Below are 25,768 nucleotides of genomic sequence, written 5' to 3' on the forward strand. Positions count from 1 at the left end.
ACGCAAGCGTCATATCCTGTGCTTATCGAGTCAGACGTAGCTTGCCACCTGCGGGTGAGGTATGCTGCTGTAGTGTAAGAGAGATATGTTGGTCGGTTGGTAGGCCATGAATCTAGCATTCCGTAAGCAGCTCAACCAGACGTAGGCGGCTGTTGAGCATGGTCTATGATGAAAGTGTGATGGGAAGGTAGTCCCTGTATTCAATTCTCAAGTACACATCCGTGGACAGAACCGTTGGTGTAGAAGAACGATTTACAGTCTGTGGGCGCAAGCTGAGGTGCAGTATGCACGTTGGACATATTGATTCGTACATAGTATGGTTCACACGGACATGGCCATAATGGTTTACAAAATCCGAGACGCTACTCGATAGCACGTTACTCTCAATGGTCAATTCACGAATCTGACTCGTATCTGCCAACTGGGATGCACGGCATTAGGGGTAGACCTTGCCAGCAGAGCAAGGAACCAAGGACAGTCTGCCGGTCAGCCAGTAAGACATTTTGCTGTGGGAAGAAACCTAATTAGGACATATTGTATTTAATACAGGTTGTTTCAACGCGTTGAAAAAAGGGTTAGCGTGTCGAGGTGCAGATGTATCTTTCCCAGTGTTGACGGTAGAATAGGTACTTTCCCAGGTAAACGAAGACACGGAAGTATGCCTTACGCGTCAGGCGCGCGTTGAAGCATTCGCGCTAGTCCGAGTAGTCTCACTTACCTATCATGGAGTATTTAGACTTCGCCAAATTATGTGACTTGATCGATCAGCAGGATCATCCTTGACAAGCATGAAAGAAACTTTCTCCACTGTGGCAGCGATGCCCCTCGCAAGGTGTATCGATAGGTTTGACACTGAGCCATTGTTCGTGACGTATGCCTTTGTACGTTTTTGTTCGTTATGTAGGTAGTGTTTGAGGGTATGTATGAATAAATGCAATTGTTCGATAATCCCCAGATTTAAGAGCAAGTCAGTCACCGAGCTAATCAATATACCATCGTCGCGCCATGTAACAGTACTGGAAGCATTGAGAATTGTGATTGCTTCCATCCAAAGGAACCATCGAGCAGATAGCTGCGAGGGGCGCAATGAACGAGGTCCAATCGTAGGCGTCGTAGGCAGCGGCGCGCCTTGCGTGAGGGACGCTTTAGCTGGTCTTAGTCTTACAGCTTGTGCTGCATGGCCGGACTGCCCTCAGCCATACACGACGCGCCTTTTCATCGCTCGTCTTTACCATTGGCAGTCACGACAGAAGCAGACCGCGAGGAATTGATCTCTTGTCTGGTAGTGCATAGTTGTTACAAGTTACAACCACCACCCCGTGCTATGTATGCAGATACCACACCTTAATCCCATACCATACCATACAATCCCATACCGAACACAGGCTTGGCATTGGCTGCTTTGTACGGAGATTGGCTCAGGTCGCGGTCATTCTCGCGTATTCTTACTGAATATTTCACAGCAATACCAAATTCCAGTGCGCGGTGAATTCGCACCAAGGCAGGCGCCTCCAGGCTTCATATACCAGGCTTCTTCCTTCGGCTCACTTCATTCTCTCTTCCTTTTTCGCCTCCTACTCTTTGCTTGTCTCCGTACTGCCTCCTACAAGAGACAGTTATCTCCTCACCGATCGAGAATATCCGTACGAAACAAAGGATTGTTTCCTCCACACTCTTTTGACATCATTTGTTGACATCAGGCAACACCGCAATCCTCGATATCGCCGCCGTCCAATACACATACAAAGGACAGCAAAGAATTTAGTTGGATTTTATTGGCTGGTCCGCGCCATACTCATATTACTCGGAATCTGTTTTGGAAACGCCTAGTGTATCTGGCAATCTCCGTCTATCTCTTACCAGATAGCTTAGGACTCGACTATATAGACCACCTAGATTCATTGATCGCTATTTTTCATCTCTCTTTGCGACACTCGATATCTCAGATTTCCACCCACTATACAGGACTCAATCGTTACACTTCTCCCTCTTCCACTCACATCAACTCCAACCGTCTCAATATCTCTTGCTCCTCTAGACAAGATGTCTGCAATTGCCGTGTCTGTTGCTCCGGCAGTGCACCGCCAGAAGTTGGTTCCCATGGCACGTAGTCGCCTTCGTGTACTCCAAGAGGCCAAGCGAAATGTGCAAAATCTAGCGAATGGTAAGTGTTGAGATACCTATAACTCTCGTGAAATAAGTGACGCAGAGTCTAATATCTTACGCAGGACGTGTTCCATCTACCCCACTCAAACACACAATCTTTTGCGACTCGGATGGAGAGAATGCCAGTCCGTATACCAAGTCTGAGCCCTACAAACGCAAGCGCTCTGTGGGAGATGACGACCAGCTATGCGAGTCTCCCAAGAGTTTGAAGGCCAGCCGCACGTCGTTTGTCATCAAGACCGACGACAAGAGCGACAAGGCGTTTACATCCACTGCAGTAAGCCAGGCCTTGGGCAGACCAATTGGTCGAGACTCCCAGGTCAAATCCAAGCCAAGTAAAGCATTTGGCCGTCGCTCTTCACGCATTCCCCCCTTCATAAAAGAGATCGTCCAGAAAGGTCTCAACAAGAGCAAAGAGCCTCGGAAGAAGACTCACCCAAACAGCTGGCTTTTCAATATCCACGTCGATACTGAAGTGGAAGAAGCAACCAACCTGATGCAACACTCTGCTGGTCGCCTTGACATCAGCGACGACGAAGGAAAATCTCGTTTTGACGAATGTGATAAAGAGAATATCCCTCCAAGCGAGCTTGGAATCACCCTACCAACCCCCGCTCAGCCAGTTGCCATGGCCTCTCGTAAGAATATGATGGCGGAGTCGCGCAGCCCTCTTGGTGAGTTGGTGGCTTCAGATTACTATGGCCCAGGCCTAAGTGATCTCTCTTATGAAATCGTCCAGGAGGAGGAGTATATCAAGATGTCCTCCGCACATCTCGGTTACCGTATCATCTCATTGCCGTCTGATGCCGACTCCATGGCTAAAAGGGCCACGAAAATTTGTGTCGATAAGTGAGCGGGTCCAATCAGTGAAGTCTTAGCTTCCTCGCCTCCTTCACCATCTTCAACTCTGTTTATATTGGGCCTTTCTACGGTGTTTCATGTCTTGGGTTTTGTTTTTAGCAACGGCGCTACGGTTGGGAGGATGATTGTCATGTTTGAATACCCTGCGCGAATATTTCTTTGATTTTCTTGCTCCCATTTTCTACGGCAGTTTGTCTGGACGACGGGAGTTTGATTTTGTTTTACTGTGGGCGTCATCATGCACTATTCTTCGAGTTCTGGGTTTGCTACTATTCTTAATAGGTGTTTTGCTTCGTGCGCTACTGCGATGACTGTTTTGAATATGGAAATCTTTACGGGAAACGAGGGTACGAAAGTTTGATATGGATATGATATGTTACGTACGACATCGATTTCTCTGCTGCTTGCTTGTCATGTATCTAATGCTAGTAAAGGTGGTGATTTACAATAGAGGCCATGATAAATTTATTCTGGTTCACCAAGATAAAGAATTTGCAACTGACCTGATCACTCATTCTGCTCAACGTCCATCTCTTCATTAACCTCTTCTTCCTCCTCAATGACCCTCCTCGTCGCCTCCCTCTCCTCCTCATCCTCCGCCTCCGCCGGCGCAAGCGTACTCGCAGTATTGGTAGCAGTGGTCCTCGCCGATCCCTTCCCGAACATCCTCCAACTAATAGCACCCTTAATCGTCGCCCTCACCTCCGTCGCAAGCATCGTTTCTCTGGGTGTCGCCCTCTCCGTATCCAGATGGAATCTCTCCAATTTCATTCCATCTGCTTCGATAACGTGATCTGGGAAGCCTAGCAAGCACTTGAATTCCGCATCACTAGGTTCGCGATGTTCATGCGTCAAGGCGTGAATCTTTTGTCGCATAATCACTTTCGCCTTTGCGATGGTACCGCTACCGTACCAGCCGTCGCTGAAGATTTCGCATTCGCTACGTAGAAAGGTCTTGTTGTTTGCGTTAGATGGGTACAGGATCTGTTTTAGGATTGGGTCGACGATGTCGCAGACCATCCATATTTTTCCGTCGAGGGCCAAGGGCGCTTTACCAGTCCAGAGGTGACTAGTTGGGTTCTCATTGCGTGTTACCGTTGGGATTGAACTGATGTCCAGACCGCTGAAGTTACGCGTGGCGTTTGTTGATGATTGTCTGGCGCTTCCACCACCATCACGGCCTACTTCTGCTTCGCGCGGCAGTACGCGAAAGACAAAGGTTTGATATTTGCGAGATTCGATGTCCTTGCGTGGATCATGGCCCAGTTTCACAATTGCGTCACGCCATGGCCCTGAACGAAATATGTATGCCACATAACTGATGGCATATTTCAGTACGTACCGCTGGTCTTTGCCTGCTATTGCATTAAGCAAGGCGCGGCGAGTCCAGGCTAAACGTTCTTTGAATAGTTCCTGGACAGTCGCAATGACTTGTTGCAGCTCAGAGTCGAGGCTCGATATAGGCGGAATTCCCGCACGTGGTTCGGATGGTACTTCGGGAATATCGCATGTCACAAGATGTGTGAAGACTTTGTTTGGCTTCTGAGTGTTGATCGCTGTCACGTTGCCGGATGTGTCTTGGGACAGTCTCACGGTTGGGTTTTGACGGTACGTGTATTGAAAAGGGATGAATGTTTTGGTCAAGGCGGGAGGAGGGACTAGGTCGACATTTTTTGTTTCTCCTCTGCTCATGGAAATGTCAAATTGCCTCATCTTTTCGTCTGTTGCCGTATGTTAATTCGCGAGAATGATTACCCATATTGCAAGTAAGGAAAACGTACAATCAGAAGAAAGAATCGTCTCTCGGAATCTCTGTACAAACGGACTGGCCGACGTAGAATACACATAATCAGGTATTTTCCGGAAATTGTGCGTTCTCGTAACTGTGCCTACAGCTTCAACGGAGTACTTGTGGGCATTGTCCATCAAACTCCGCTGTCGAAACGCAGCGCTCTGTCGCTCCTTTTCAATCTCTTCCGGCGTGGTGGAATGACTGTCCGTGAATGACACATCACTGCCTCGCTTTCGCTTCCTCCCTGTCCACTTAGGTACGGTGACTTTGAGGAGTATATTATTTGTCTGTCGGTTAAATGAGTCTATAGTATTTGCCATGGGATCTTCTGGACGCAGGCATAGTTGAGCTTTGGTGCTTGGTTTGGATGAGTCCAGTATCTACATCAGGTGTAAGTGACTATTCTCTTGAACGGCAGACGGTAACTTGCCTTGGAGATACCGACATCCCCCTGTAGCGTCTTGATTGCTCGATCGACATTTTTGACAATGCCGGGATGTTCGACGGCTACGATGTGACGCGTCGGTAATCGATACCAAGGTGCATATTGAGGCTCGTTTTGATTCTCGGTCATGCTGATGGGGTGAATCTTCAATTACTGATAGTGGGAGTGTGTTATTCGGGAGAAAAAAAGAGAATGGCATGTCAACTGGTGATTTTTGTACAGGTGGTTGATATGGAAGTCGCAGCCTGAATATATTTTCCCGCCTTCACAGTTCCACGATCGGATACGCTTCAGTGTTTCTGTCCCGTAACGCCTGAACACCCCAAGTCCCCATATAGCCAGAGTAACAAAAGAAATAAATCAGAAAAACACTCCAGTATTATTGATCACGGTAAGATTAATCATCTCTTTTGTGTGCACTCTTTTGATAGATGTACGGGGAATAGTTATTCCAGCCGGTTCTCGCATTCGGCTCTGGAAAGCCTCCATATCCCAATCATCACCCTTAGCTACGTTGTTAATCGTGATACGTTCAATCGATAACATGGGAAGAATTTTTTATACTATATCGAACACTACATATTCTGCCCGATTGATGTCTACAGCCTGCTAAAGATGTCAGTGGCGGGKTGATATAGCGACGGGGKCACTGGCTGGGACCCCTTTTTGTGACCAGAGAAAACATCGAGCGATAGTTCTTATTGGCGCTTACTCCCCTCATCTGAAGCATAGTAGTATATGTATACATAGTAAAACATGATTTTGATTGCAAAATTCTGGACGTGTTCTCTATACATCTGTTCATGTTGTTATTTTGTCGGGTTGGATCATTCATCTTTTTGTCACAGATCGAAGAATAAACAGCACAAACAACAGCTTGTAATCTGTACCTTAATTACTGGTGAGGAGTAATGATAATCACCATTTGACTGTAGCCCGAGTTTTGAATTTACAGCAAGTGCCGTAGAAAAGCCCAGCGGTCCCCCCGCTCACTCATTAAGAAAGCCGGCTAAGCGACACTGGGACAGCCGTCAGTCAACCAGCCTCCACCGCCCTGACTGACATGAACGAACATTCAACATCCACATCAACATTGCGCAAGCTTATCCAAATGGTCCCCCATTGTTTCTTCTCCTGAATACATTTCCAGTCCCAGGTACGTTGTACTTTCCAGGCAAACCCCCCATCCATCGAGAACCACCCCTGTTTACCGGCTCTGGGCCAAGTGAGGCGATTGTTTAGCGTGTCGCAACGTCGACTACCTAACACCCCAACTACGTGCAACAATCAATTATTCCCCGTCCGTCCTCTTTCACTGCCATCCACCACCTCCTGCTCGAATCTCCGCATGGGCTTGTCGTCCTGATCACGCGTCTCGTCTCGACGAGTAGTCTATCGTAATTGTTATTGTTGACAAGCCAGAACCAGAGTCGCCATCGTCAATCGTCCGTGTTTATTGTCGCTCTCCCGTTGCCGGTCCCCCTCCCTCGTGCCTCTGATTTGCATATCGGAGAGCCGTTGTGGAAATATACACATCACATACGCCAGTGATAGAAAGGCGGCCAGGATAAATTTAGCAATATGAAAGGCTTCAGGCAGAGAGTGGTGAGTACAATCCAACCAACCTTTTTGAGTGTCCTGTCTGCTTCGGCAGAGTGATCGATCAACGAACTTGAGAAACCACTAACAGTTGTAGCACGAACAGCTGTCACGAGCAAAAGACTCCAACAAGTCGTCAAAGAAGCGAGATTCGAACAATACTTCGAATGCTGGACTGAGCGCTAACCACAATGCCCAATCGACCAGTCCCAACCACGTAACCCCTACTTCTTCTACAACCTCACTGAACGAAACGAGGAATACAAAATCGGAAAATGTGTCCCCCGCCGCTGCCGGTTCTCCAGCAGGCCAGAATAACCAAGGTGCCGCGGCTCCAGCTGGTGCAGGACAACATTTTGTGCCTAATGCGCAGGCAATAGGCGGCAATCTCGGCGGTCAGCCAGGGAACGTTCCTGGAACGCCCACAAGACAGGGACAACAACCCATTACACCCAGTGTTGTGATTAGTCCTAGCGCTCCGGTGAGTCTCATATTTGCCCCGAGTGACCCCATCACCACCTTTGGTATGAATCAATGAATCTAAGTGAGATGTATACAGCATGTCCCTCCTCCTGGAGCAGCCGAAACCATGCCCGGCGACCTCGCGCCCCCGAAGAAATCACACGTCTTTGATAGACTGCATTCGACGCCGAAAGATATTTCCGAGGGTATCAGGACACCTAAGCGCCAGCATTCATCTCGATTTGATATCTCGGATCAACGCCAGCGAGAACTGGAAAAGCTGCCTGGCTTCCATGAGGTCCCACCAAACCGTCGCCAGGATCTCTTCATGCAGAAGATTGACCAGTGTAACATCATATTCGACTTCAATGATCCCACTGCCGATATGAAATCCAAGGAGATCAAGAGACTGGCACTACACGAGTTGCTCGATTATGTTGCAAACAACCGTTCGGTTATCACAGAACCAATGTACCCTCGCGTGGTTGATATGTTCGCCAAGAATCTATTCCGACCCATTCCACCACCAGTGACTCCGCAGGGAGAGGCATATGACCCGGAAGAAGACGAGCCTGTTTTGGAGGTGGCTTGGCCTCACATTCAAGTCGTTTACGAGTTCTTCTTGCGTTTCATCGAAAGCCAAGATTTCAACACGAACATTGCGAAGCAATATATTGATCACCAATTTGTTCTCCAGGTTAGAAACACGCATCTTGCGACGTTAAGATATAGGCTGACATATGATAATATAGTTGCTCGAATTATTTGATTCTGAAGACCCCCGCGAACGCGATTTTCTCAAAACGACATTGCACCGTATCTACGGAAAGTTTCTCAATTTGCGCTCATATATCCGACGATCAATAAACAACGTCTTCTTCCAGTTCACATATGAGACTGAGCGCTTCAATGGTATTGCGGAACTGTTAGAAATTCTAGGATCTATCATCAACGGTTTCGCCTTGCCGTTGAAGGAAGAACACAAGCTATTCTTGACACGAGTGTTGATCCCAATGCATAAACCAAAGGGTCTCAGCATGTATCACCCACAACTCGCATATTGCATTGTTCAGTTCCTCGAAAAGGACTCGGTACTCACAGAAGATGTTGTTATGGGTCTACTTCGCTACTGGCCCAAGGTGAACAGCACCAAAGAAGTGATGTTCCTGAATGAGGTCGAAGATATATTTGAAGTCATGGATCCGACGGAATTTGCCAAGGTCCAAGGGCCACTTTTCACTCAGTTGGCCAAGTCGGTTGCCAGCCCTCACTTCCAGGTGCGCTCGATTATGCCTCTTTATGTGCTTTCATACTAACTTTATCCTAGGTTGCTGAGCGAGCCTTATACTTTTGGAATAATGAATATTTCTGCAACTTGGTTAGCGACAATGTCGAGACTATCTTGCCCATCATGTTTGCGCCGTTGTATGAAAACTCCAAGGGTCATTGGAATAGGTATGCGTTGATGTATCTCAGCCCGAGTGTCTCTTATTTAACCTATCTTGTCCAGAACAATCCATAGCATGGTGTACAATGCCATGAAGCTCTTCATGGAGATCAACCCTCAGCTCTTTGATGAGTGTTCTCAGGAATATAATGAACACCAGAATGGAGCCGATGAGCGAGAACAGGCTCGTCGCCGAAGATGGGAGGTACTCGCTGAACAAGCCGAAAAGCGGAAACAAGGCCTCATCACAGATCCCGTTTCATCGACAAACTCGATTTCTGCATCCAAAGCCGATGATCTTGATCCAGTTACCCAAGACAGCCAAAAGCGGCTAAACGCCCTCAAACTTGATGAGACCACCACAATTAAAGAGAGGGCCACAACTTCGGTTAGTTAATCTCCAACCCTTTGCTGTTGCATGGAAAAGAGACATCTATTCCACTGTCTTACACCAGCCTCTCACCCTTGATTTTGCGTCTCTTTCTCGTGCTAAGATTTTACCTTTTGTGTTTTTGTAGCCATCCTGATTCTAACTGTGAACGACGTTGTGTTCCAGAGACATGTTCGCAGACGACGCAGTGGAAGTGGCAGTAGTGTAAGGATGCGACGAAGTTCTCTTGGGAGTGCCTCTGGCTCTCCGGCAACGGTTATACTATCTCGCAGCAACTCGAATCGACAATAATGTGTCTATGCATTGACCCTTTTCCTTCTATTTTGTGCTATAAGCATGTGCCCGACCCCTTCGCGTTGCAAATACATAGCGGCTGCGTATATTTGTGGTGCCGATACGATTTCCGCATGTTTTCATTTGTTCTTGGATCCTTTCTCCTTTTTACGATAACGTTGGCACCCTTTGATTGTTCCTACACCTTCGGCTTACATTTTCTTCCCTTCACAACCTTTTTCATGTATATGGTTTAACCTATTCTTTTGCGTCTATTCCTTATGTCCGACTCAACAGGAGATTTTTCAAGACAAGATCAAGCTCGGATCACTGGAGCATACATGAGCACGCATAGGCCTCTCCAGGTATGGATCGAATCTCTTTTCTAGACAGTGCTGTTTTCGGGTAGGAAAATGGGTGCAATGGCGTTTCTTTTTTTTTCTCTGCCAGCAAGGTCTTCTTGACAGATGCTATTCCTTTTTCTGTGGCCTATTGTCTGATTCCTTTTCTGAGTGCCTCATTCATAATCGTTTAGAACGCATGAGTGAGCTCCTTTGTGTCGTATGACATAAAAATTTCTGTATGTCCACTATAATTGAAGATACAATCTTTGGCTCATGGAGAATCTTTATACTGTGTCTTGTTTTGAAGAAGGCCACTTTCAAGTAAATTACGGGTTAGGGTTAGAGGCAAATGGATGGGCGGATCGGTGAAATAATGATCCTCCCTCCGATGTGTCACAGCTAGACAGTGACATAATAACGTAGGCCACCGCATTCACTTGCTTAGGAGCATCAACAATTTAGAAATTCATTCTTCATGCCACATCTCCCTTTTCCAGTTGCCTCTACTCAATTTATGAGAATTACTGTCGAGACGATCAGTGTCGCAAACCACGTTTGAGCAAAGACTACCTTAGACTCTTGAGACAAGTACCCGCCTAGCTAGTAAATAAAGCTGAGCTACACCTTGTCGGAGCTTCGTCTCTCATTCTCACAAAGTCGAGACCACCACCATGTTTAATCGAAATAATATTCCTTTTGCATCGAGGTCCAATCCTCCACCAGATCCGCGCCGGGGAGGCTACGATACCCCCATGCAAGATGGTGGTATCCCCCCCAGCAGAGGAGGCTACGGAGCTCCCCCGCCACAGCAGAGAGGTCCACCACCACCAAGTGGTAGAAGACCAGTCAATGATGGCGCAACCTGGACATTACGTTCGGACAAGAGTCCGAACACGCAGTACACATATGGAAATATGTAAGATATTTTTCCTGAGAGCAAGTTGTATGGAATGGTTGTAAACTGACACACTGTTCGTCTTTTAGAGTCGCTGTTTCGACTGCCGATTTCCCCCCGTCAGCTTTTGGACAAGAGTTTTATGTCCTCATTAACGACCACTATGTTTTATCTGCACGCCCACTTGATGGCTACCAAGCCGGATACATTGGTTTTGCGGAGAGGCAACGAATGTGGGCTAGGATTGCGGTCACGGATTCTGTGAAGGTACAGATTTATGATCCCTTCCGACAAGAGCGGAAGGCATATCTTGGCTCCGCCGATGTTGAAGTGGGTTTTGCTGGAAAGACTAGGACAGAGGAGCCATACGATCAGAATGAGCTGGCAAATGCTGTTATTGAGGTGGGTTATAAGCTTCATACGAAGGTACAAGTCTCTAATATTTGAATAGAAATTCAAAAACCAGATTCTGGCGCCAGGCCAGAAAGTGTTGATGGATCACCGCGGAATACCCCTTTCGCTAACCATTAAGACCGTTGAGCTGGTAGATTTGATGTCTGAAAAGCAACCTCAACCATCCACTGAGGGCGTCGCGACTGATCCTACCGCTCGAGGCATCCTCACTCCTCATACAATTTTCAACTTCTACAAAGATGCAAAGAGTGGGCTCAACTTGAAAGCGTCTGATCGTAGACCTGCCGCCAACTCTATCATCCGACCTGATTTCAAGTTCGAGAATATGGGTATTGGTGGTTTGGATTCGGAGTTCAGTACTATCTTTCGTCGTGCCTTTGCGTCGCGGATTTTTCCTCCCGGATTGATTGACAAGTTGGGTATTCAGCACGTCAAGGGTATCCTTTTATATGGACCGCCAGGAACAGGAAAGACGTTGATTGCGCGACAAATCGGTAAAATGCTGAACGCTAGAGAACCAAAGATCATCAACGGTCCCGAAGTGCTTAATAAATACGTCGGTCAATCTGAGGAGAATATTCGTAAGATGTTTGCCGATGCAGAGAAGGAATACAAGGAGAAAGGAGAGGAGAGTGCGCTACACATCATCATCTTTGACGAACTCGATGCCGTATGCAAACAGCGCGGCAGCGGTGCTGCTGGTGGTACCGGAGTCGGTGATAGTGTTGTCAACCAACTGCTATCCAAGCTTGATGGCGTGGAACAACTCAATAATATCCTCTTGATTGGTATGACGAACAGAAAGGACATGATCGATGACGCATTGCTCCGTCCCGGTCGTTTGGAAGTACACATGGAGATCAGCCTGCCGGATGAGAAGGGTCGCGCTCAGATTCTGAAGATTCATACTCAGAAAATGAAGGAGAACAATGTCATGGAGCCTGATGTGAACTTGCTGGAACTCGCCCAGTTGACAAAGAACTACTCTGGTGCCGAGATCTCAGGTTTGGTCAAGGCTGCGACATCATTTGCATTTAACAGACACGTCAAACCCGACACTATGGCTGGTATCAAGGATGATGTTGCCAATCTGAAAGTCAGGCGAGATGACTTTATTAATGCCCTCGACGAAGTCAAACCGGCATTTGGTGTTGCAGAAGAACAGCTTGAAGACTGTATTCAGCAGGGCATCACCCACTTTTCTGAGAGGATTAAGGATATCCTCAATGAGGGCAATTTGTTCGTGAAACAGGTTGGTGCAGACGGTGGCACTCCTCTATTTTCGGTCTTGTTCCATGGGCCTCCAGCTAGTGGCAAAACTGCACTCGCGGCACGCATAGCCATGGACTCCGGCTATCCTTTCGTTCGGCTGATCAGCCCAGAAGATATGGTTGGTATGACCGAGTCGGCAAAGGTTTCGCACATAACCAAGATCTTCTCAGACGCTTATAAGAGTCGTACCAGTATCGTGGTTGTGGATAACATTGAGCGACTCATCGAATGGGTACCGATCGGCGCTCGGTTCAGCAACGCCGTCCTCCAGACCCTGATGGTGCACATGAGAAAGACCCCTGCTCATGGACGCCGTCTCTTGATTCTCGCAACTACGACGGAGCGTCGCCTCCTCAAAGATCTAGACATGTACAGTTCATTCAATGCCGATATTGAAGTTCCCACAGTGAATACCTACGATGAACTGCGACACATTCTCGAAGGATCGGAGACCTTCACACCGCAAGAGATTGAGGGCATTCTTGGAGGTATTTACAGCATCGACGATGACAAGAAGATTGGCGTGGGTATCAAGAAGATCCTCCTGGGCATTGAGACAGCCAAACAGGATATTGACAAAGCAGGCCGGTTTGTGAATGTGATTAATCGGTTGATAGATCAGGATAGAGGGCCTGCCTTTTCGTGATAGTAGTGAGTCAGTGTACATACCTTCCTTCTTGGAGATCACACGATTGGCAGCCTTGTTAAATATTCCCAATGTAAACTCTAGCATGATCTGGACTCTCTTTAGAATAATTGAAGATAAACCAGGCATACCTTCAAAATTGATTAAGCTCGTTGTGATTGGACAGTGGCTGATTTCCCCGTAAAAAGGCACAGCCTAGCCTCAGGCACGCGAGGTGGAACAACAATTAATCCGCGAAATTACCGGAACAGGCTTAGTGGCTCTCTATAGGGTCTGGAGGATGCCCGCGCTTTTGATGGCAGGAAGCGTGATCAGTCTAGTCAAGTCGCGCAGAAAGAGTATCTGTCTGTCTATCAGCTATCTACTACACCGTCCCACCTCCCCATTACCTTTCCAGGCAGGACTCTTTCTTAATTTATTTTAATGCCCTTCTGTCCTTAATTTATTCGCCTATTATTCCTTCATTAATTAACCGCGACAGAAACCCTTTTGCATTCCTGAAAAAGTCCGTTCGAGTCGATCGTTTTCAGAGCTCCGAGCTGCCTTTTTCCCAAACCTTCTACTTACAGCCTCGTGCGCAAATCGCTTTTTTCCACGAATCGTACTCGCGCCATATGTATTGCAGCTTCTCGGATTAGAGTCATCGAATTGCGATTCCTTTCGAAGGACATGCCGGCCCGTTGGCCTGGCATCTGAATGGAGAAAGAAGCTTGCTTGCTGTCACACATTTCGAGTCAATAGCACACAGTGATCTCTGATCACTCGTCATCGTAATCATGACGGAGGCAAAGATTGATACCTTTGTGAGGAATCTCACTAATGAGAAATGGGGTAAGATGGACTTCCTAGCGTGCCAGAAATATTAATTGCAATATTGATATTGACGTTGTGCTTTTAGAAGTTGCGAAGAGAGCAAATGTCGCCGTCGAGCTGCGAGATACTATGGAAACCTTTTGCTCTGGTCCTAGCTATTCTATATTTCTGACGAAGCTATGGCCTGTTTTCAAGAATCTTTTGAAGGGGGACCCGGTATTCACAACTTCCTCATTCGATCATGTAAGTCCTCGAAGGTTCCAGTCTGTCGGTTGAAGGGAGAGCAGTTGATACTAAGACCATGCCTCGCGACTAGAAATTACGAAACTGCCTTCTCGAAACGTTGCATCGTCTGCCCACAGCTTCGCCCGATGTCGAGCCCTTCGCAGTTGACATGGTGGATACCTTGATGCAGCTCGTCAGAGTTGAGAATGAAGAAAATGCCGTCCTGTGTATGAAGACCATCATGGATCTGGTGCGCAACCAGGTCAAGGCAACAGCGTCGCGAGTCCAGCCTTTCCTCGAACTCATCCAGGAGATGTTTCAGGGTATGGAGGAAGTGGTGCGGGACACGTTCGATACACCAGCACAAGGCACAACACCTGGTATGCCTTCGACACCGGGTGCCGTTTCTCAAACCTTTCAATCTCCGCGACCATCTTCTCCCAGTACCTCAGTCTCAGAGCTGGGTTCCGATCAACAGGCGAATCATCATCTTCAAAAGGGAATGCAGTCGTTCAAGGTGTTAGCCGAATGCCCCATCATTGTCGTTTCTATCTTCCAGGCGCATCGTACCACGGTAAATGCCAATGTAAAGCTATTCGTCCCGCTGATCAAGAGCATCTTGCTCCTACAAGCTAAACCACAGGAGAGAGCACATGCGGAAGCCCATGCTCAGGGAAAACTGTTCACTGGGGTGTGCAAGGAGATCAAAAATCGAGCTGCTTTTGGCGAATTTATCACCGCTCAAGTCAAAACAATGAGTTTCCTTGCCTATCTTCTCCGTATGTATGCAAATCATTTGCAGGATTTCTTGCCAACGCTTCCTGGAGTTGTTGTTCGGCTGTTGCAAGATTGTCCACGTGAGAAGTCCAGCGCGAGGAAGGAGCTGCTGGTCGCCATCCGTCACATCATCAACTTTAACTATCGACGGATATTTCTTGTTACAATCGACCAGCTCTTGGATGAGCGGACACTTATCGGAGATGGTTTGACGGTTTACGAGACTATGCGACCTCTTGCATATAGCATGCTTGCCGACTTGATTCACCATGTGCGAGACCATCTTACGAGAAACCAGATTCGCAAGACTGTGGAAGTATACACCAAGAATCTTCATGACGAGTTCCCAGGAACCAGTTTCCAGACAATGAGTGCAAAGTTGTTGTTGAACATGGCTGAGAAAATCTCGAAGCTGGAAGACAAGCAAGATGCCCGGTACTACCTTATCATGATTCTAGATGCCATTGGAGACAAATTTGCCGCTATGAATTACCAATTTGATAATGCCGTCAAAGTTTCCCGCGCAAACAAAGAGCGTACAGACTCAACTCCTGAGAACTATCTTTCCGATCGCGACTCGCCTCCAGACTGGGACGAAATCGACATTTTCACAGCTGTTCCCATCAAGACTTCTAATCCTCGCGATCGAGGTGGTGATCCAGTTTCGGACAATTTGTTCCTGTTCAAGAACCTGATCAATGGCTTGAAAAACATCTTCCACCAATTGAAGAATTGCAATCCGACACACATACAAATCGATCCCAGTAACACACCGATTAACTGGCCAGAGGTGTCGTATGGTTACAATGCCGAAGAGGTCAAAGTCATCAAGAAGCTCTTCCATGAAGGTGCCCGTGTCTTCCGTTACTACGGCGTCGATCAACCTGCACCTGACATCAACTACTCTTCTTCATTTGAGTACCTTGCCAGCCAGTATACTGCTCCTATGGGCCCTCAAGAGAAGGAACTTCTTGAGAGCTTTGGAACAGTATTCCATTGCATTGACACGGCGACCTTCCATGAAGTCTTTCACAGTGAGATTCCTTATCTTCACGAATTAATGTTCGAGCACCCTGCTCTCATTCACTTGCCACAATTTTTCCTTGCAAGTGAAGCAACCTCTCCTGCCTTCTCTGGTATGGTCCTCCAATACCTGATGGATCGTATACAAGAAGTCGGAACGTCAGACATGGCAAAGGCCAAGATTCTCCTGAGGATGTTCAAATTGTCTTTCATGGCCGTCACTCTTTTCTCAAACCAAAACGAGCAGGTTCTCTATCCCCACGTCACCAAAATTGTCACGAAATGCATCGAGTTATCTGTGACCGCCGAAGAGCCAATGAATTACTTCCTTCTGCTACGTTCACTCTTCCGCAGCATCGGTGGTGGGAGGTTCGAATTGCTATACAAGGAATTGCTTCCACTATTGGAGATGCTTTTGGAGACTTTTAACAATCTTTTATTGGGCGCTCGCAAGCCTCAAGAACGCGATCTCTACGTCGAGCTAACTTTGACTGTGCCGGCACGTCTAAGTCATCTCCTTCCTCACCTTAGTCATTTAATGCGCCCAATCGTGGTTGCTTTGAGAGCAGACTCGGATTTAGTTGGGCAAGGATTGCGTACTCTTGAATTGTGCGTGGACAATTTAACAGCCGATTACTTGGACCCCATCATGGCGCCTATCATGGATGAATTGATGACCGCACTCTGGGATCACTTACGACCACACCCTTACAGCCATTTTCACTCCCACACGACGATGCGGATCCTGGGTAAATTGGGTGGTCGCAACCGCAAATTCTTGAATCACCCACCAGAACTGTCTTTCCAGCAGTTCGCCGACGAAGTTCCTAGTTTTGATGTCAGGTTGATCGGACCAAACGAGAAGCGACCGTTCCCAGTCGAGATTGGCGTCGATGTAGCCTACGCAAAGCTGATGGAAATCCCAAAGACACCCGCAGCAAAAGCTTCAGACGCATATTACAAGCAGCAGGCTTTCCGTATGCTCAGCTCTCAGCTGAAGCTTTATATTGGCTATGACAACCTGCCCGAGGACCTTGCATCCCTTATTCGCCTTCAAGCCGATGATCTTTTGGAGAGCAAAATCCAGGGGCCTGCTGACATATTTGATAAATCCGAGAGATCCAGCTCGATCCCGAAGAAGCTCATCCAAGAGGAAAGCTTGAAAAAGCTGCTCAAGGCATGTTTCTTTGCGACTTCCATTCTCGATCTTGAGCAAACTGCGACCAGCTTTGTTGCAGATGTCTGCCGTCATGTAGTCGTTGTTGAAGTGGGTCGAGCATTGGCACAGGCTAGACATACTCGACGACCGTTTGATGTGAACAGTGGCGAAGGTCCTGTCTACTTGGATTCTCGTTTGCTTGCGAATGTCATCGTGGACTGTTTGTCATCTGACGATGCCAAAATGCGAGACTCCGCCAAACGGGCTATGGAAGACATCAAGGCGGCTGCTGGTGTCATCTTCGGCGGTGCCGACAAAGCTGCCAAGTTACCATTCTGGCAACACCTGGGTCGTGTGTTCTGCCATAGCTGTCACAGCGAAGAATGGTTCACTAAAGCTGGAGGTAGCCTAGGTATCCATCTTCTGGCTACCGAGCTAGACTTGGGTGATAGCTGGCTATTTGAGCGACAATCCGACTTTGTCCGCGCCTTGATGTATGTCATCAAAGACACGCCTGCTGATCTTCCTGCAAGTACTCGTATCAGAGCACAGGCAACCTTGGAGCTTATTCTTAGACGGTGCAACAAGGGCATCTCAAAGGATGACTTGAAGAACGAAAAGAGTCGTCTCTATATGCTCTGTGGCTTTTTCATCTATGAGTTGTCACACATGAATAAGCACGTTCGAGAGACGTCACAGAAATCATTTTCCACACTTGCCGAAGTAATTGGCTGTGAGGCGCATGAGCTCATGCTACCGGTCAAGGACCGTCTGCTACAATCGATCTTCAATAAACCTCTCCGAGCTCTTCCTTTCCCTGTGCAAATTGGATTCATTGACGCCATTACGTTCTGCCTTAGTCTCCACAAGAACATTGTTGTCTTCAACGAGGCCCTGAACCGCTTGATGTTGGAGTCCCTGGCTTTAGCTGATGCAGAGGACGAATCTCTAGCCTCCAAGCCAAATGAGTTCAAAAATGCGGATATGATTGTCAATCTTCGAGTAGCGTGTCTTCGCCTACTTTCGATGGCCATGAGTTTCCCCGAATTTGGTGCTGGTCCTAACGCTAGTAGCCGAAGCAGGGTCATTTCTGTCTTCTTCAAATCTTTGTATTCAAAATCTCCGGAGATCATTGAAGCTGCAAATGCTGGCCTGCGCGATGTACTCACACAGACAAACAAGTTGCCGAAAGACCTGCTTCAGAATGGTCTTCGCCCTATCCTCATGAATCTACAGGATCCCAAGCGGTTGACTGTTGCTGGTCTCGATGGCTTGGCTAGACTTCTGACCCTGCTGACCAATTACTTCAAGGTTGAAATCGGACAGCGTCTTCTGGAGCACATGAAAGTCATTGCAGACGACGCCACGCTACAAAAAGTTTCGTTCAACCTTGTCGAGCAGAATCCGGTGATGAAAATCGTCGCTTCAATCTTTAACATTTTCCACCTTCTTCCGCCTGCAGCCACGACTTTCATGGAGAGCTTAGTCAACAAGGTTATTGATTTGGAAGAGAAGCTACGTCGTACTTCGAACAGCCCATTCCGCAAACCTCTCGTGAAGTACCTGAACCGTTATCCCAAGGAGAGCTGGGCTTTTTTCCAACAGCGCTTCAATGACGAGCGTTATGGTCGCTTTTTTGGCCAGGTGCTAGCTGATTCGGACAGCGCAGTGCTTCGATCTGCCGTCATTGCAGACACCGAAGGCTTCATGAATGCAGCTTTCGGTACAGAGCCAAGCGATGAAAAGAACACAGCAGCAATCAATGCGATATACGTCGTTCATTCTGTTTGTACGCACGAACCGATGAAGAAATGGCTCTTGAACCAGCCTAGTCTTCGACCGAAGCTACTTAGTGTTGGCCGAGATCTTGAGATCAAATTGCGAAACGACAAGCTTCCCGCTAGCGAGCGGTTGAGAGTTGAGCAGGCCGAGGATCAGTTGATGGACGTTTTCACGATCTATCTAGCCGATTCACTTCAAGATCTCGACTTCCTATTTGAGGTTATTGGCGGGTTGTCCGCTGACGAGTTGAAGAGGACTCTTGCTTTCCCGAAATTCATTTACAAGCACATCATAACAAATGAGTCCATTGATTATAGGAGGTCTGTCATTATGAGATGTCTTGACTTATATGGGCAACGTACGTCATCTCAGAGGATGAAAACATACGCCTTCCATAACCTCGTGAATCCCATCTTTGCCATGGATGTACAAGCGAACTGGAACAGTCCACCAAACATTCCCAAACTGATGGACAAGAGTATGACGGAATCGATCCAGAATCGTTTATGGCGACCACAGGTTGGCGATATCACAGAGGAATCAAATCAGCCCGGTGTGGATCATTCGCGCATGGAGCTCCTACAGCTGTCTGCCCTTTTGATCAAATATCACTCTCAAACTGTCCAGGAGTCGCGCAAGGATATCATCAAATTCGCGTGGAATTATATCCGTCTAGAAGATATCATCAACAAGTACGGCGCGTACGTGCTTATCAGCTACTTTATTGCTTATTATGAAACTCCCTTCAAGATCGTGATCCAAGTTTATGTGGCTCTATTAAGAGCGCATCAAAACGAAGGCAAAGCTCTAGTGACCCAGGCTCTTGACGTTCTTGCTCCTATCATGCCCACAAGGATTGCAGCGCCCAATCCAACTTCGCAACAGGCGCCCGATCTCCGATACCCAATCTGGGCTAAGTGGCCGCGTCGCATTCTCGCAGAAGAGACGGCGAACTTGCAGCAAGTCATGAGTATCTTCCAGTTCCTCGTCCGACAACCAGAACTCTTCTATGATTCTCGAGAACACTTCATTCCTCTTATCGTGCCATCGTTGAGTAAAATTGCTGCTCCACCAAATCCTTCGAGCGAAAGCAAAAAATTGGCTCTCAATCTCATTGGACTCATCTGGCACTGGGAAGAGAAGAGAGTCCGTGCAAGTAACCCTGGGGGTACCGCATCGGAATCCCCAAACTCGAGAAAGCGCAAACTCGATGAAACTTCCCAACCCGAGTCCCTTTCCTTGCCATCAAAGACTGAGTACAGCGTCCCGCCAGAAATGCGAGCGGCGCTCATCAAGTATCTGATTACCTTCATAACCACACTTCCCGAGCGGTATCCTGTCCCAGCATTCAAGCTTCGCGATCTTACTACAGTGAAGCCTCAACCTCCAGTTGTCACAGGAGACATGGTCAAGAAAGCGATGCAGCTATTGACAAATCTACTTCAACCGGAATATTGGGGCGATCTGGATATCGATTTGTATCCAAAAGTCACCGAGCCGATCCTCACGGGCGAGAAAGCCGAGAAACCTGATGAGAAGCAAACGACTAGCATGATTAATACTTTGCAAATCCTCCGTGTACTCATTGCGTCTAAGCCGGATGAATGGATTATCAACAGGTTGCCATTGATTCAAAAGCTCTTTGAGAAGCCATTACGCTCGGATAATCCGGAGATTCAGGACTGCTTGCATGGCACAGACGAAGATGCGAACTTGTCTCCCAAAATTTCACCTCCCATCAAGCGAGTGTTAGACGCTCTTCCTGAAGATCAGCCAGAGGAGGAAGATGGTATGGACATGGATAGTTCTCCGTCAGAATTCGTGACTTTCTTGTCTGCGATCGCCACCGAGGGACTCTCTAACAACAACTACGTCTCCAGTCTCAACGTGTTATGGACTCTATCCTCAAGCAGACCCGCAGAAATCGATGCACATATTCCTCAAGTGATGAAAGCCTTCTCCCAGAAATTAGCAAAGGAACACGTTGCTGCTTATGCTACCAACATACCTTCTGGTCAGCTTCCTGGAATCAAGCAGGGAGAAAATGGTACTTCGGATCAACAGGAGTTTGAAATTGGGGTTGACCTCATTTTGAAAACTATTGATGTGATCTCCATTCGCATGTCCAATCTTGGTGACCAACGCCGGCCGTTCCTTAGTGTTCTTGCCCAACTTGTTGAGCGGTCACAAAACATCAAACTCTGCAGCAAGGTGCTTGGAATGGTTGAATCTTGGATTTTCCACTCCACAGAGTCATGGCCAACGCTTAAAGAAAAGACCGCTGTTCTCCATAAGATGTTGCTCTTCGAAACTCGTCCCGATCAAACAATGCTCAAGAAGTTCCTCAATTTGGTCATTCGCATCTATGAGGATAACAAAATCACACGAACTGAACTAACAGTCAGACTGGAGCATGCTTTCCTGATCGGTACGCGTGCCCAAGATGTGGAAATGCGAAATCGATTCATCACAATCTTCGATAAGAGCTTGACTCGCACAGCCAGCTCTCGACTAAGCTACGTCATGACTTCGCAGAATTGGGATACACTTGCCGATTCGTTCTGGCTGGCACAAGCTGGGCATCTTCTCATGGGTTCTGTGGACATGAACACGCCTGCTCGGTTATTACCCGATGATATGACCGTGTATCCGATATCATTCCTGTTCAGTGCCGCCGAACAAGATCCTAGAAAAGCAGATGTGATAGTCGACAATCAACTAGAGAGCCTTGTCGCTGAGTGCAAACGTTTTGCTGCTGACATTGGAGACGTGAGAACACGGGATCTCCTTGAGCCTCTGTGCCAGCTCCAGCATACCGATCCCAAGACATCATACAAGCTGTGGACTACCTTGTTTCCCACGATATGGTCAACCTTGTCAAAAGATGAACGCATTGATCTAGAGAAAGGCATGGTCACTCTTCTTACTCGAGAGTACCATCAGAGGCAGATTGATAAGAGACCCAACGTTGTGCAGGCACTTCTTGAGGGAGCTGTGCGGTCCACGCCTCGGTTCAAAGTTCCACCACATGTCATGAAGTTCTTGAGTAGGACATATGACGCCTGGTATACATCCGCAGTGTACTTAGAAGAATCTGCAAATAAACCCACCATCGACACTCCTGTAGTGCGAGAAAGCACCCTTGATGCACTTGTTGAGATATTCGCTGGTCTTCAGGAGGACGATTTCTTCTATGGTACCTGGCGAAGACGATGCAAATTTGTGGAGACAAACGCAGCCTTGTCCTACGAACAACATGGCATGTGGGACAAGGCCCAGCAATTGTACGAGAACGCTCAAATCAAGGCTCGCTCCGGCGCCATGCCATTCTCACAGGGAGAATATTACCTCTGGGAAGATCACTGGCTCATCTGTGCTCAGAAGCTCCAGCAGTGGGAAATCTTGAGTGACTTTGCCAAACACGAGAATCTCAACGATCTTCTTCTCGAAGCAGCCTGGAGAAACATTGAGAACTGGCAGAGTGACAACAACCGCGAACAGTTGGATTCCCTTATCAAATCGGTCTCTGATGCTCCCACTCCACGTCGCACATTCTTCCAAGCCTTCATGTCGCTACTCAACTTCCACCTTAAGAAGGACGGTATTCAGGAGTTCAACAATATCTGCGACGAGTCAATCCAACTGTCCATTCGCAAGTGGCACCAACTTCCGAAGAGGATCACCAACGCCCACATTCCGATTTTGCAGCACTTCCAACAACTAGTCGAGCTGCATGACGCTAGTGTGATTTGCAACAGCCTGTCTCAGACAAATGAACGGAACTTGGACACCAAATCAGCCGAACTGAAGTTGCTTTTGGGTACCTGGCGAGACCGATTACCCAATGTCTGGGACGATATCAATGCCTGGCAGGATCTGGTTACATGGCGTCAACACATTTTCCAACTGATCAACGCTACCTATCTCGGCTTGCTGCCACCCCAGACAAACAATGTCGCAAGCAACTCATACGCCTATCGCGGTTATCACGAGACGGCGTGGATCATCAATCGATTTGCTCATGTTGCTCGTAAACATCAAATGCCAGACGTTTGCATCAATCAATTGAGCCGGATTTATACTTTGCCCAACATTGAGATTCAAGAAGCTTTCTTGAAATTGAGGGAACAAGCGAAGTGCCACTATCAAAACCCCAAAGAGCTTTCCAGTGGCCTCGATGTTATCAACAACACCAACCTCAATTACTTTGGTGCACAGCAGAAAGCCGAGTTCTACACTCTCAAGGGAATGTTTCTGGCAAAATTGAACAATGTTGAAGAAGCTAATGACTCGTTTGGTGTTGCACTCTATTACGATCTCAAGCTTGCGAAAGCATGGGCAGAATGGGGACAGTTCAATGATCAACGTTTCAAGATGGACCCAACAGACTATGAGCTCGCAGGCAACGCAGTCAGCTGCTATCTCGAAGCTGCTGGACTCTACAAGAACGCCAAATCTAGGAAATTGCTCAGTCGTATCCTTTGGTTGCTCAGCCTTGATAACGAAGAAGGCCGTGTCTCAAGTGCGTTTGAAAATTTCAAGGGCGATACTCCAGTGTGGTATTGGATCACATTCATCCCACAGCTTCTCACAAGCCTTAGTCGTCGTGAGGCCCGTCTGTGCAAGGCGGTGTTGGTCAAGATTGCCAAACTTTATCCACAAGCCTTGTTCTTTTTGCTTCGCACGAATAGGGAAGATATGATCAGTATCAAGAAGACACAAGAGGCGAAGCAAGAGAAGCTCAACAGGGCTAAGCAACAGGCATCGCCCAATACGAAGGTGGAAGCCGCACGACCTGGAACTGCGGCCGGTGAAGAGAATCCACAGTCTTCTCCTGCTGTTGCCAATACTGCTACCCCTCAGAATGCTGCTGCTCAGCCTAATGGCCAGCCTCACGCACAGGCTTCAGCACCAACCCAGAGTCCAGCACAGCAACAGACACCAGCACAAGGACAAGTTCAAACTCAACCCCAGCAACAGAACCAGGCTCAAGGACAGGCTCCAGCTCAGAATTCCGCACAGCCCGCAAATCCTGGAGAAGCGGAGAAGGAGCCTCTCAAGAAACCATGGGAGTACTCGGAGGAGATTATGGCAGGCTTGAAGACAGCTTTCCCGCTGTTGGCACTTTCGATGGAGACCATGGTTGATCAAATCCAAAAGAACTTCAAATGTCCCCCTGATGAAGATGCTCATCGCTTGATCGTGGCATTATTGAACGATGGCCTTGCATATGTCGGCCGCACACCTGTAGCTTACGCTCAAGATTTCAAGCTACCGCCTGCCACGGAAGCCAATATCACCMGATTCGCCGAGACTATTCTTCCTGCGCATATTCGCAAATCTTTCGAAGCCGATTTTGTGGTTAAGAAGATCACAATGTTCGAGTATGTGCAGAAACTGCGACGTTGGCGCGACAAATTCGAAGAAAAGCTTGATCGCCGTCCACAGTCGCAGTCTCTCGAAGTGTACTCTCCTCATCTCAGCGAATTTAGATTCTTGAAGTTTGAGGAAGTCGAGGTTCCTGGACAGTATCTCTTGCATAAGGATAAGAACCAAGACTTTGTTCGCATCGACCGCTTCTTGCCAGATGTGGACTTGGTTCGGGGCATTGGTGTTTGTCATCGCCGTCTCAAGATTCGCGGTCTTGATGGAAGCATTCATCCTTTTGCTGTTCAACACCCTGCAGCCCGCCATTGCCGCCGTGAAGAGCGCATTCTACAACTCTTCCGCATCTTCAACGGTGTTTTGGCCAAGCGTAAAGAAAGCAGACGTCGCAATCTTTACTTCCATCTGCCGCTGATGGTTCCCGTTGCTCCTCATATTCGCTTAGTACGCGATGATCCATCATACATTTCCATGCAAGGCATATACGAAGACTACTGTAGGCGAGAAGGCATTAACAAAGATGAGCCTGTGCTTTTCACAATGGAAAAGATGCGCGGGCTTGCTGAGATGAAACAGAGCGTGAGTTTCAAATCTGAACTTTACAAAAATCTTAATTCTGACATTTCAAAGCGTTCTATGGAACAACAGCATGTACTTAGAACGGAAATCCTCACTGCAATCCAGGAGAAATGGGTACCAAATACGGTCATGTTGGATTACTTCCAAAAGACTTACCCGAACTACGCGGACTTCTGGTTGTTCCGTCGCCAATTCTCATACCAGTACGCTACCATTTGTTTCATGACCTATGTCATGCATATTGGCAACCGGTACCCTAACAAGATTTCTATTTCTCGTGCCACGGGTGACATTTGGGGCTCTGAGTTGATCCCAAGCATCAACCCAACGAAGGCCTTCTTCTTCAACCCAGAACAAGTTCCTTTCCGTCTTACTCCTAATATTCAGACCTTGATGGGACCTATTGCTACCGAAGGTGTCTTTGCCTGTGCTCTTATGGCCATTGCTCGCTGTCTTACAGAGCCACGTCATGAATTGGAGCAACAGCTCAGTCTCTTTGTACGCGAAGAGATGATTTTTTGGGCTACGGCTCATCATCGTGGAAACGTCTCGGAAAATCAGCTACGCGAGCTGGTCCAGAGCAACAGTGCCATCATCGTCAATCGTGCTATCAGCCTCGCTAGTCCCCCAGAGGGCAACTTGCCTGCCAACCAGACCACCATCGATCTCATCTCGAAGGCCGTCAATCCTCAATCTCTGGCTGCTGCCGATGCTCTCTGGATGCCATATTTGTAATCCATTTCCATGATTTCTAAAGAAATGCGGGAGTTGAATAGTTAAAGGGTCTTCACTGGGCTTTTTCCAGTGGTTGATGATATGTTTTTGTATTTTGCTACTTCATGTTTCTTTTTATACTACCACTATCGATCATCTCAGCAATGGCGTTTGGGATTATGGGAACGGAGCCGGGTATTCCTGATGAATCAGGTTGATGATTCCTTCTTGTTTGTATTTTTTTCTTTTCATGTATGTGTAGGTGAACCCAGTCAATCTACAGTTTAGCCCACTACCAATTTTC

General features: G+C 47.6%; 5 protein-coding genes across 5 annotated transcripts; 4 read left to right on the top strand and 1 right to left on the bottom strand.

Moving 5' to 3' along the window:
- Positions 1-2,043: 2,043 nt before the first annotated feature.
- On the top strand, positions 2,044-3,019 carry BHQ10_004645 (uncharacterized protein; the record flags this gene model as incomplete). Its single annotated transcript, XM_040877033.1, has 2 exons — positions 2,044-2,164; positions 2,229-3,019. The coding sequence occupies 2 exons, from the start codon at positions 2,044-2,046 to the stop codon at positions 3,017-3,019; spliced, it is 912 nt and encodes a 303-aa protein (XP_040733149.1).
- A 515-nt stretch (positions 3,020-3,534) lies between these two features.
- On the bottom strand, positions 3,535-5,393 carry BHQ10_004646 (uncharacterized protein; the record flags this gene model as incomplete). The annotated part of the gene is made up of 3 exons (XM_040877034.1): positions 3,535-4,748; positions 4,809-5,147; positions 5,246-5,393. 3 exons carry the CDS (start codon positions 5,391-5,393, stop codon positions 3,535-3,537), a joined length of 1,701 nt encoding a protein of 566 aa, XP_040733150.1.
- A 1,452-nt stretch (positions 5,394-6,845) lies between these two features.
- On the top strand, positions 6,846-9,169 carry BHQ10_004647 (uncharacterized protein; the record flags this gene model as incomplete). The annotated part of the gene is made up of 6 exons (XM_040877035.1): positions 6,846-6,869; positions 6,961-7,344; positions 7,423-8,022; positions 8,078-8,602; positions 8,653-8,780; positions 8,836-9,169. The coding sequence occupies 6 exons, from the start codon at positions 6,846-6,848 to the stop codon at positions 9,167-9,169; spliced, it is 1,995 nt and encodes a 664-aa protein (XP_040733151.1).
- Positions 9,170-10,451: 1,282 nt separating this feature from the next.
- Positions 10,452-13,007, top strand: BHQ10_004648 (uncharacterized protein; the record flags this gene model as incomplete). Its single annotated transcript, XM_040877036.1, has 3 exons — positions 10,452-10,696; positions 10,765-11,077; positions 11,127-13,007. The coding sequence occupies 3 exons, from the start codon at positions 10,452-10,454 to the stop codon at positions 13,005-13,007; spliced, it is 2,439 nt and encodes an 812-aa protein (XP_040733152.1).
- A 776-nt stretch (positions 13,008-13,783) lies between these two features.
- BHQ10_004649 (uncharacterized protein) lies at positions 13,784-25,485 on the top strand (the record flags this gene model as incomplete). Its single annotated transcript, XM_040877037.1, has 4 exons — positions 13,784-13,838; positions 13,906-14,063; positions 14,137-24,750; positions 24,802-25,485. The coding sequence occupies 4 exons, from the start codon at positions 13,784-13,786 to the stop codon at positions 25,483-25,485; spliced, it is 11,511 nt and encodes a 3,836-aa protein (XP_040733153.1).
- Between the last annotated feature and the right edge of the window lie 283 nt (positions 25,486-25,768).

Source organism: Talaromyces amestolkiae (genome assembly GCF_001896365.1).
Source record: "Talaromyces amestolkiae strain CIB chromosome Unknown scaffold8.1, whole genome shotgun sequence".
Classification (NCBI taxonomy): domain Eukaryota; kingdom Fungi; phylum Ascomycota; class Eurotiomycetes; order Eurotiales; family Trichocomaceae; genus Talaromyces; species Talaromyces amestolkiae.